Raw genomic sequence first — 12,962 nt, 5'->3', positions numbered from 1 at the left:
ATCCTGACCAGCTCAAGGTTGATTCAGCCTTCCATCCTTTCCAGGTTGTTAAAATGGGTACCCAGATTGTTGCTGATTCTATAAACCACTAAGAGAGGGCTGTAAAAGCACTGTGAAGTGATATATAAGTCTGAATGTTATTGCTATTCAGGCAAATAGTGAAGAGGAGACTGAACATCTCTCGTTCACTAGCTCAGCTTTAAAATGGCTCCTCCTTTTAGGATATTTCAACTTGCTTTCAAAATTCCTGGATGTTTCAATTCTAGTTCCATCCCTTTCTGGAGAAGAATGAGTTTTGTAATTTTTCCTGGGAGAAACTGTACTTGGACCAAAGTGGAAATGTAGCAGCAGATCTGAATATCATAAGTTGGTTGGTTTTCTCCAAGGAAGATTCCATCAAAGAGCAACTGGGGAGTTTTGAAAGACAGAGGCTTATTATCAACCCAGATGCTCTTTCACGGCTAAAGTTGCTCAACAAGGTGGTTGAAAATATCGGCAACTTTTCTCTGTCTATAAGGTTGGTGTTAGGGTCCCCTGAAAGAGCAGGCTCAGATATTTTTTAACAGCCCATATCTGACCACAGTTATTCATGTCTCTGTTTCACCCCACTGGGATAGGCCTCCTGCTGCTAGGAAGGTCATCCAAGGTGTTCAATCAATATGGAACCACAATGACTTGTCCGATATGAGATAATGTCTTAAACTAGAAAAATGAAGGACTTAAATTTGCCTTGACTGCCCACCCCCCAAGTCCTTCATGATAATTGTAATAATGAGGGTCAGTCTGTAATATGATGCTACTTATATTTGGTCTTTGGCTTGTAGGCCATCTCAAAACCCTTTGAATGCAATTTGTTATCTTGACTGTCTTACATTAAAACGAAGAATTATCCAAGAGTTGGACACAACTAGCAATTAACAACAAAACTGTAATTCTTCAGTGGAAAGGTCCTTGTCTTGAATACCTCACTTGGCCTTAGAAATATCCTTTTCCCACACAGGGCTCATACTCATTTCTCATGTTCTGCAGCAAAAGAGTTAAACTTTTTGAGTGACATGTTCTCATGATTTCATCTCTACTCATCCTCACTATAATTCTAGAAACTAGACAGTAATCTTTAATCTTATTTCATCAGCATGGCAGCTGTACGAATTGGAAATATAAATGTACAGACATAACTTAATAATACTTCATTTGAATTTGGCAGTCCTAGTTTGTGAGGGATTTTTTCTTTATATTTTAACTGGAAGAAGGATTTGGATTATTTTCAAAGGAGAGGGGCTTTACAATCTTTTATGTTTTCCTGATATATTGCTCAGAAGTGTCTTTCTTAAGCACAGTTTCATTTTAAAATTAATTTTTAAATAAAAATTTGGCAGATATTTTAGAATGAATGTTATTTTTCTGCTTAGTCTCTGCCTCAGTCCAAATGTGTGGACAAGTGTCATCCTGGATTTGTAAAACGGACTCGGAAAGAAGAACCAATTTGCTGCTATGATTGTATTCCTTGTCCAGAGGGGACCATCTCCACACAGGAAGGTGAGTGACACCAGAGGAGAGGGATTGGATTCCACCAGAACCTCTTATCAAAGTGCATGTTAAGAGACAGATGTGAACGTGACTATTTTATTCTTCATTGCTATTTTCAACATGAAAAATATATTCCATAATGGGAGGAATAAGATCTTGAAGAATAAGGCAGGAAAGGATAGAAGAACGTAGTGGATTGGGCAAGATGCATTCTGCTAAAGGAAATATCTTTTCTACTACTCATCTAGGAAGTTTCCTTCCATGTTTACCATCTAAATTCTTTGAAACTTGAGGATTGGTTTCAGGTCAATGGGTTTTGCTCATCCAAATTAATTTTATCTTACAGGCCAAAAGATAGATCAGTCAGACAGTCGGTCAGCCAGCCAGCCAGTGAGTCAGTCAGTCAGTCAATATTTATTAAGATCATAGAACCATATAACCGAAAGATCTACTTGGGGGGACCTGGGAGGGAGAGTGTTTGGGTTCAAGGAACAAGAGAAAACAAAAGACTTAATATTGAAGTTTGCAGAAAACCCACATTCAGTGACCAATATTTTGATTCTCACCACCCACTGCAGTACAGAATGGATGTTATCAGAATCCTACATCACCGGGCTGAAGGTTTGCCTACCAGCAAAGAGGGAAAAGAAAAAGAACTAAAACACATAAAGGAAGCCCTCAGAATGTGTGGCTATCCCAACTAGGCCTTCATCAAATCCAAATAAAGAGCTCCTCCATAAGAGACAATGAAGGGAATAACATACAGAGCAACATTGTCATTCCATATGTTGCAGGAATATCTGAAGTGCTCAGGAGGATTTTCAACCAATACAATATACATCCACACTTTAAACCCAAACATACATTAAGGCAGAAGGGTCAGTTTCCTCGTTGTGCACCTAAGACACATAAGAGGCCATCTTGGAGGCTTCAAGTTTGCCAAGAAGCTTGTCTACTCCAAGGATAAAACACCCAGATACAAACTGAGCAATGTGGTATGTATGCAATATAGTGCAGTGATACATGTGCACATCTGTACTTTGGAGAAACAAAACAATCACTTCACAAATGCATGGCACAACATAGGAGAACAAAGCTATCAGGACAAGAATCAGCAACCCATTTGCATTTGCACAATAAAGGCCACTCTTTTGAAGACAATAAAGTCAGCCATACATACATACATTCATACACATATACATTCATACACATACACATACACATACACATACACACATACATACATACATGAAGCGGGATTCACTAATCCCAAATTAATCAGGAGACAAGACCACAGAGATCCAGAGAAAACAGGCTTTATTGAATATTGCTAGCAATAGGCCCAGTGCAGTAACCTGACAAATACTGAGCCCCGAGCAACGCCCTGAGGCAGGTTTTATAGGTTTCATGATCATAGCATACTTTCAGTTCCTCAATATGCATACATACAGATAGTTAAACTGGAAAAGTACAAATACAGAAGTAACCTGGAAAAGTACAAAAGCAGAAGTATATGGGTATACAATACGTGCCAGTTACACAATTACAATGGTTACAACATTATAGTTACGACAGATTGCTACAAATGTCAAGTTCCCTTCTAGGAGTACAGATGTAGGAGAAAGGGCAATACATTTATAGATGCGCTATAAATGATATAAAAGCAAGGCCTTTAAGATACATACTGTTAGGATACACCATATGAGGGGCTCTCCTTCATTCCCCCCTGTTGAGACTTTGCCAAGTAATACAATTACTGCAAAGTTTCATTTTCGATGTTACTTTCCTCGATAAGTTTCTGGTATTCCCACCAGGCCATGGCTCGGGCCGTGGCCTTTTTCTCAACCAATAAGGACAACGTGCTGGTACCAATGTAGGGGTCGTATTTCCTCCCAACTATGTCCAAATGTCATCCTCTGCGGGGAAGCGTTTGCCCTGGTCAAGAGGCGAAAGGGGACCCTCCAAGTCCAAGCTCCCCTTCCCCCCTGTTCCTAGCAAAACGCGATAAAGGTAAAGAGAGTTAATAATGATACTGAGTAGCAAAAGCACAATAACAACCCAAATGGAAGGCAAAAGGCCACGGCGAATACAAGGCGTCTCACGAATGCGCTGAGCTGGATCCATTTAAGACCAATGATAGGAATATGTAAGAGGTGGTTGACTAAGGGCTGTGAGAACCATAGGAGTTGCCGTTAGGGTAGAGACCCGTTGGCCAGAGGAATTGGAATAGAAGAATCCCTCAAGAACTTGTTCGATAACAACTATGTCACAAATAAGGGCACAGTCAATACACAAAACACAATCAATACAATGGGAACAGCAGCAGGAATCGCAGGGGCAGGGGCAAAACCAGCACATGAAATCAAGGAGATGACGAGGGGACCTGCCTCCCAGAGCGCAGGGTAAAGCGAGGAGCGTTGCCCGTGCGATGGGTATTAGCCTCCGGAGTAATACCTGCAGGGGGTTCCTCTTCGGCTCCCGTTCGTAGAGGGACAGCTTCCGGAGTGTCACCAGAAGGGGCAGCCACAGGTGCAGCGCGTGGACCTGATTAACCACATCCCAGGCCATGTGGCCTGGGAGGAAAACACGAGAATCGGGCAAGACCCACCAACCCCCCTGTAGGGAAGCATCGAGTTCACGGGCTTGGGCAAGTTCAGATGCACTATAATGAGGCTGCATAGAGTCTGGGGGATCCCATAAGGCGAGGCAGTGTGCCTGCGGTTTGAAAGGTCGCAACGCTGCATGGCGAGCCTCCTGGTCAGCCTTATGGTTACCCAGTTGTGTGTCCGAGGGTGATTTCTGATGGCCCCTACAGTGCATGACAGCCACCTTGCGAGGGGCCCAAACACTGTCCAGCAGGCGGAGGATTTGTGGACCATACCTGATGTCCTTTCCCCCTGCTGTAATAAGTCCCCTCTCTTTATACAATGCCCCGTGGACTTGAACTGTTAAAAAGGCATATTTTGAATCTGTGTAAATATTGACATTTAGATTTTTGGAAAGCTCAAGGGCTCTAGTTAAAGCGTGGAGCTCTGCCAACTGTGCACTAGTGCCAGGAGGGAGGGGTTCGGCTTCCCAGACATCTGTTAGAGTAACGACAGCATATCCGGCCTTGCGAACCCCATCCAGGAGGAAACCAGTGCCGTCGGTGTACAGTGCATAGTCAGGACGGGGAAGTGGGACATCTGACATATCAGGGCGGCTGGCATATGTTTCCCCAATAGTCTGAATTCAATCGTGGGCCGTATCAAGATCAGGTTCGGGAAGGAGAGTTGCCGGATTCAAAGAAGTAGATTGCTTTAAAACAATCATGGGGTTGTGAGTGATAAGACCTTGGTATTTGAGCATCCGGGGATTGGTTAACCACAAATGGCCTTTTGTTTCCAAGACAGCCTTCAAGGCGCGAGGGGTTTGTATTTCAAGCTCTTGTCCAAAGGTTAGCCTGCAAGACTCCTGAGTAAGAAGAGCCGTGCCAGCAACAGCCTTGAGACAGGCAGGCCAACCCCTCGCAACAGGATCCAGTTGCTTGGAAAGATAGGCTACAGGGCGATGCCAGGTTCCCAACCTTTGGGTGAGAACCCCAACAGCAACATTTTGTTTAGTATCCACAAATAACTGAAAAGGTTTGTCTAAGTCTGGCAAGCCCAAACTGGGGGCTTGCATCAGAGCATGTTTTAAACTTGAGAAACTTTTCTGTTCCTCTTTTCGCCAGAGGAGCGGCTCTCGGTCACTGCCTCTGGTAGCCTCATATAGGGGTTTTGCAAGGAGGCTAAAGTTAGGAATCCAAATACGGCAAAACCCAGCAGCCCCCAGAAACCCCCGGAGATCCTTTTTAGTCCGTGGGGTGGGGAGGCGGCAAATAGCTTCCTTTCTTTCATGACCCAAGGTGCGTTTTCCAGGCTCAATATCATAGCCCAAGTATCTAACTTTTTGCAAAACCAATTGTGCCTTTTTCCGAGAAGCCTTATAGCCCAGCCGCTGTAGAAGGTGTAGGAGATCATAAGTGTTTTGCCAGCATATATCCTTTGTCTGGCCAGTGACCAGCAGGTCATCAACATACTGCAGCAAGACCTCCGGCTTGGGGAGGTTCAAAGCTTCCAAATCAGCTGCGAGGGCATTCCCAAACAGAGTGGGGGAGTTCTTAAAACCTTGAGGCAACCTGGTCCAAGTATACTGTTGCTTACGACCAGTAGCCGGATTTTCCCACTCAAAAGCAAAGAGATGCTGACTCTTTTTATGGACTGGGATGGTAAAGAATGCATCCTTAAGGTCTATGACCGAAACCCATGACGCAGTCTGGGGAATCAGGCCCAGAATAACGTACGGATTTGGGACCAAAGGATGAATGGTCACTGTAGCGCTATTAACTGGCTTTAGATTTTGGACCATGCGGAAACGGCCATCCCCTTTCGGAATAGGCAAGATCGGGGTGTTCCAGGCCGATTCAGTAGGGGCCAGAATGTCATGTGCCAGATAGAGATCAATGACTTCCTGTATAGCCTGCATAATGTGTCTAGGGTAGGCCCGTTGACGAAGGCGAATTGGATGTTTGGCAGGGAGCTCCTCGACAATGATGGGTGTCTGATGGCTAGCAAATCCAGGGGGGTTGTCCTCAGCCCACAGGGAAGGGACATTAAAATCCTCCCAACCGGAGTTTGCTACAATTTCATGTAAAGCCATTAAGCGCCATGCTTCCTCCTGGGGAACATCCACCGAGACCTTGCCATATGTCAAGGAAGTAGAGCCGTCCGGCTCAAAAGAAATCTGAGCCCTTAATTTACTCAACAAGTCTCGCCCCATAAGGGGAAGAGGGCACTCCGGCATGTAAACAAATTGATGAGTTATCGTTTTACCCCCCCGTGTGACAAATTAGGGGGTTGAGGAATGGGCGTTTGATTGGCTGGCCTGTCGCCCCCTGGACCGTGATGGTATGTGAGGAGGGCTGGGCCAAGGGTTTGGTTATGACGGATCGGGTAGCCCCTGTGTCTACAAGGAAGGGAATAGGCTTGCCTCCAATTGTGAGACTGACCATGGGTTCAGGGAGGCGTGCCGAGCCCGGTCCGTTTCATTCCCATTCCTCGACTTCGGCCAGACCAATGAGGGGGGTATTGGACGCCCCTCGTCCCCTCCCTCGAAAGGGTCTGCCTCGTCCACCTCGGCCGTCTCGGGCATAACCTCCCCGATTTCCTTCCTTGGCACGTTCCAGTTCTTTTTCAGGGCATTCTCCCCTCCAGTGGCCAAATCGCTTGCATATGGCACACTGATTCCGCCCCAGGGGTCCCCCTGACCCCTGGCCCCTTGAGCCGCCTCAGGGGTCCCCCCGACCCCTCAAGCCTCTACCCATTCTTGGCCCATCGCGGGCCACTGGCCCGCCCATCAAAGCTGCAGCAAGCAGTTCTGCCTTTTTATGCATTTTTAGCTCCTGCTTTTGTTCTTCAATTTTATCCCTGTTCGCAAAAACCTTCCTTGCCACTTCCATCAGTTCACTCATTGATTTCCCAAGAGCTCCCTCCAATTTCTGCAATTTTCGCCGTATGTCAGGGGCTGATTGAGAAATGAAGGCCATTGCCAACATGCGAGCATTTTCAGGCTGAGTAGGGTCTATGGGGGTGTACATTCGGTAAGCATCTAACAGTCGGGCATAGAAGGCTTCCGGGGCTTCACTAGCACCTTGGATCACCAAAGAAGGTTTTGACATGTTGGTGGTGGGTTTCCCCGCCACCTGGATTGCCTGCACCACAAGGCGCTGGCAATCCTGAAGGGACCTAAGATCCTCAATCTTATAAGGGTCCCATCTTGGATCCTCAGAGGGAAAATTTCTAGCCACCCAGCGTTCAATAGTCATATCCCGGGCTGGCATAGTTCCTTTTAAGACTTTAAGGGCGGCATTCCTGATCTTTTCCCTCTCTTCCGGATTGAAGATGGTACTCATCAACTGCTGTAGATCCCTCCAAGTTGGATTGTGGGTATCTACAATAGTTTTAATCAAATCAGTAACCTCTGCTGGTTTGTTACAAAACGGACCATAATGCATTTTCCAGTTCAAAAGGTCCGAGGAGGTAAATGGGACGTGTTGAAACACAGAGACAATTACGGGCTCCCTGTTTGGTTCAACGACGGACTGATCTACCCTCCTGAGAGGGCTCAGGATCAGCTTCCTCACTCTGCCTGGTATTCTTTGAGCGAGTTCGATCAGCTATGGGGCCTTCCTGTTCCCCAAGGGGCAACTTCTGTCCCCCCACTGCTCCTTCTAATTCATCAGAGGAGGGGGTGATCTGTTCGCTTTTCTGGGTTTGTCGCTCCTTTGGGCGGGCCCCCTTGTCCGCTCCATCCAAACTGGTTTGGGTGGAGCGGTCAGCTGGGCTTGGTACCCCCGGTGAGTCGGGGATGCCCAAGTCATCGAGGGCTCTCAGGAAGGTATCAGCTCCTTCCCCTGCACTGCTAGAAACTGAGGTGCTTGCCCTAAAGCCTATTTGTTCCTCCCCCCGAGGGAGATATGGCGGCGGATTGGGCAGCTCCTCTGGGCAGCTAGGAAGGATGGTGGGGATTGTTTTTTCCTTTTATATGGCAAGGTGCGGGAAACCAATAATCTACACCTTGCAGCTTTGCACTTTTGTAGCCAAATGGGGGGATGTTGTACCAGAGTAAGCCAGACATCGATGTATGGGGCTTGGTCAGGATGTCCTGTGGTGGGGTGGAAGACCCTCTGGTGTACTTGTAGTACTATCCCTAGGTCCAGCGACCCCGCTGCTGGCCAGCCTACTCTGAGTTCTGGCCAGTCCACCTCACAGAACACCCGCAACCTCTGCCTACTCCATTTTATGCTGTAATCCTGGCTAATGTAGGCATCTTTAAAATATTTTAACATACATGCCAAGGGGGTCAAAGGCGTACTGCCACCTCCACCCATTTTCCTCCCAGGGCACCAGACAAGACAAGTAGGTAAAGGGATTTGGGAAGAAGGTAAGGGGTCCTTCTCTCCCAGGAAAACACGAAGGATTCTCAATCACGCTTCCCCGGCCGCCAGCCCCGGACACTCAACGGTCACTGGACGGAATCGCGGGGTACACTCACACCAGTCGTGCACGACAAACCTCCCACCTTGGGGTCCCTCCGACCCTGGGGTCCCTCCGACCCCTCGTACCTTCAGGGAAAGGGTGATCAGGCACTTCCCCCCCACTCCTCCACCCGTCCAGTTCCCAGTTACCTCTGCTGTCTGGATGAACTAGACCGGCTAGTGGTTATTCCCCTGGGTGACTCTCACCTGTTCCCAGTTACCTCTGCTGTCTGGATGAACTGGCTGGTCCCTATCCCAGGGGTTTAGGTACTTGCCTGCCGGCGTCCTTTTCTTCTCCCTCCAGCTGGATTGAAACGTGCCTGGTCTCGTGGTCTCTCTCTTAAGCGGTTCTTGGAAGCGTCAACCGATGCCGCGAAGGGCCGGCCCCACGGGGATGCCCCTCGGACTAAAAGAGTCCGATGGCGCCTGGGACTTTCCCCGATCCTCCGAGTCCTTCACAGCGTGGCAACGATCCAGAGGAATCTAAAAATTCCGTTGTCTCCTGGCTGGCTCGCCAGAAATGAAGCGGGATTCACTAATCCCAAATTAATCAGGAGACAAGACCACAGAGATCCAGAGAAAACAGGCTTTATTGAATATTGCTAGCAATAGGCCCAGTGCAGTAACCTGACAAATACTGAGCCCCGAGCAACGCCCTGAGGCAGGTTTTATAGGTTTCATGATCATAGCATACTTTCAGTTCCTCAATATGCATACATACAGATAGTTAAACTGGAAAAGTACAAATACAGAAGTAACCTGGAAAAGTACAAAAGCAGAAGTATATGGGTATACAATACGTGCCAGTTACACAATTACAATGGTTACAACATTATAGTTACGACAGATTGCTACAAATGTCAAGTTCCCTTCTAGGAGTACAGATGTAGGAGAAAGGGCAATACATTTATAGATGCGCTATAAATGATATAAAAGCAAGGCCTTTAAGATACATACTGTTAGGATACACCATATGAGGGGCTCTCCTTCACATACATACATACATACATACTGTCCATTTTGCATTCTGCAGAAAAAAAACACACCCTGAAAAATAAAACAGAAAAAACAGAAAAGAAGGGCTTAACACCTTGTACAGGACCTCTTAACCCCCTCTCCGCCATCCAGGCGGACCTTTTGGTTTCTCAGGGAATTTATCATGAAATTGTTTTACTAGAGTATCAGGATTCACATCCCAACTTTTCACCCAAGAAGCTTCAGACAATGGGTACCCTTTCCAGTGTCCCAAATATTGAAACCGACCCCTGTATAGTCTAGAGTCCAGGATCTCCTTCATTTCATAATGAGTCTCCCCTTGTATTACGAAAGGAGGGGTGGCAGAGCAGCTGGTAAGGGCCTTAAATTAGATTCTCTTGCTGGTTTCAATAAGCTACTGTGAAAAACTGGGCGTACTTTCCCTAATATGCAAGGGAGGCTAAGTTTGACAGCTTTGCATAAAGTTTGGCCGCTAGGAGTTTTTTCAGTACTTACTTGACTAATTTGACATGTTCTTCCATATTTTCGCTGAATATAAGAATGTCATCCAGATAAACAAGGACCCCCTTGTTTACAAGGTGCTCATGCAGAACTTCATGCATGAAGACTTTGGGGGGCCCTTGGAGTCCAAAAGGCATGACCCGGAATTGGAAGCTGCCCAGGGAGCAGTTAAAAGCAGTCTTCCATTCATCTCCCTCCTTTATGCGAATCCGGTAGTAGCCTTCCCTTAGATCTAACTTGGTGAAAATCTTGCCTTTTGACAAGTGGTTCAGCAAGTCTTTCATTAGTGGTAGGGGGTAGGTATTTTGTATGCAAATGGAGTTTACCTCCCTAAAGTCGACACACAATCTCAGCCCCCCATCTTTCTTTTGTCAGGGTTCCAAGGAACACCCCCAAGAAAATAAAATTCTGAGGCCTGAGGTTCCTCAAAGTTCCAAGTTATTAGAGGTGTCATGTTGGCACATCTGGGAAAACCCGAATCTGAAAGCCTCCAGGTTTTCACACCCAGCTAGCAGTTCACAGCCCTTCCCCACCCCCACAAATTCATCACATTGTCCAATCAACTCTTCACTCTCCACCGGATACAATCTTCAGGCAGTCTCCATCAGATGCAGGCAAAAGTCCTTGAATATGGAATGTTGTTATGACTAACTTTCAACCACTCCAACAAGAATCCCCTCCCAACTTCCCCAGCTAAAATATCTGGCAGTAAAGAAGCAAAAAAGAAAATTGCCTTCCAAAACTGACAGGCTTCCCCCCTCAGGAAAGGATTGCATCCTGGGACAAGACTGGAGTAAAGGGTTAACACAATTAGCACATTAACTACCTCCCCCCCCCAGGAGGACCCTTATGCTTATCAGGGAACTTATCATGAAATTGCCTAACAAAGGTGTCTGACTGAACATCCCAACTCTTCACCCACGTGGCTTCAGACAAGGGGTATCCCTTCCAATGAACCAAATATTGCAAACGTCCCCTCTGCAATCTAGAATCCAAAATCTTCTTCACCTCATAATGAGTCTCACCCAGCACCACAATCGGCTTTGGGAGAGCAGCAGGTTGAGGTCTCAATTTAGATATCACAGCAGGCTTCAACAGGCTGCAATGGAAAACAGGATGAATTTTTCCCAGTATGCAGGGGAGATTTAACTGTACAGTCACTGGGTTAATCCCTTTCACTATGGGGAAGGGACCTAAATATTTCAGTCCTAACTTCTTACTCTTCAACCTCAAACATAAGTATTTGGTGGAAAGATACACGTGATCTCCCACCCGAAAGGGGGTTGGAGAGATTGGTGTTTGTCTGCTTGCTTTTTGTATGCTTCGGCTGCTTCATTCAGGGCTTTTTTGGTATTCTCCCAGCCTTTCTTTAACAACTCCATCCATTCATTCAGAGTCATGGAAGAAGGCTTTTCTCTCAGCAGTTCTGGCATAGGGACAAATTCCATGCCGGTCGTAATCTGAAAGGGTGTCAGTCCTGTACTACTATGCATCGCATTATTGTAAGCCACTTCTGCGACAGGAAGCAAATCAGCCCAATTATCTTGCTGGTAATCTACATAACATCTGATGTATTGTTCCACCATGGCATTAGCACATTCCACAGCTCCAATCGTACTCGGATGGAAAGCCGAGCTAAGCCCCTGAGATGACCCAATGGACCTCAGGAACTCCCTCCAGAACGTAGCAGTGAAATGAACTCTTTGATCGGAGATCAACCATTGTGGAACACCATGCAGCTGGTAGATCTGTTTGACAAACATCTTGGCTAATCTCTTAGCTGAGGGAAGTCCAGAACAAGGAATAAAATGGGCCTGTTTGGAAAACAGGTCTATCACAGTCCATATTACAGTATTTCCGCCATTTTCTGGGAGCTCTACTATAAAGTCCATAGCTATTTCTTCCATTGGGTGGCTGGGCTCAACTACCTGTTGAAGCAAACCAGGAGGCTTCCTCGGTCTTGTCTTATTGCTGGCACATATGGCACAACTTTTTACATAGTCCTCCACATCAGCTTTCATCTTTGGCCACCAAAACTTCTGTCTAATCAGATGAAGGGTCTTTAGAAATCCAAAATGAGATTCAGCCCTACGCTGTAGCACCAGGAGTCTCAAGCTCTTCGGGACGTAAATTGTCGAACCTTTTCAAGCTAGTCCATCACGGATTGTCAAAGTGTCTTGATTGTTGGCTAGCCATGGATCAGTAGATAGTGCTCCCTTCAAGTCGGCAGTTAGCTTCCCATCGAGGGGATCAGTCCGCCTGCTGGCCTATCCCCTGATAGTGACTTGCGCCGCACTCTGCATGTCCGGGATGATAGCATGGATGACGTCCTCCCTCTGGCTGTCATATTGGGGTTTCCTTGAGAGGGCATCTGCAAGCAGGTTCTTCCCCCCAGGATGTATTTCAGCTTGAAATCAAACCGCTTGAAATACTGCACCCAGCGGACCTGTTTGGGGGAGAGCCTTCATGAGGTCTTTAAGGCTTCAAGGTTTTTATGGTCTGACCATACCTCAAAGGGTATCTTGGCTTCCTCTAGGACATGCCGCCATGATAGAAGAGCCCAACGAACAGCAAAGGCTTCCTTCTCCCATACTGCCATCTCTGCTCGGTGTCCATTAGTTTTTTGGACACATATGTGCAAGGAAGCAGCCATCCCTGGGGGTCTTCCTGGAAGAGCACGGCTGCCACTGCAACATCACTAGCGTCAGCCTGGACAATGAACTGCCTATCTAGGTCTGGGTGCTGAAGGATGGGCTCCTCTGCAAACAGCCATTTCAAGCTTTCAAACGCTTTTTGACAGCTTAGCGTCCAGGCTAACAACTGCATCGGCTGTGGCTTTGCAGGGGAGGGTCCTGTCTTTAGAAGTTGGTAAGCAGCA

General features: G+C 46.8%; 1 protein-coding gene across 1 annotated transcript; it reads right to left on the bottom strand.

The window, feature by feature from the left end:
• Nucleotides 1–2,830: 2,830 nt before the first annotated feature.
• LOC148116070 (uncharacterized) lies at nt 2,831–4,722 on the bottom strand. The gene has a single exon (XM_087888188.1). It carries the CDS (start codon nt 4,720–4,722, stop codon nt 3,655–3,657), a length of 1,068 nt encoding a protein of 355 aa, XP_087744314.1. The 3' UTR covers nt 2,831–3,654.
• Nucleotides 4,723–12,962: the final 8,240 nt, after the last annotated feature.

Source organism: Pantherophis guttatus, chromosome 2 (assembly GCF_059756535.1).
Source record: "Pantherophis guttatus breed Tessera chromosome 2, ASM5975653v1, whole genome shotgun sequence".
Lineage (NCBI taxonomy): Eukaryota > Metazoa > Chordata > Lepidosauria > Squamata > Colubridae > Pantherophis > Pantherophis guttatus.
This window is presented reverse-complemented; position numbering and strand designations above follow the sequence as displayed.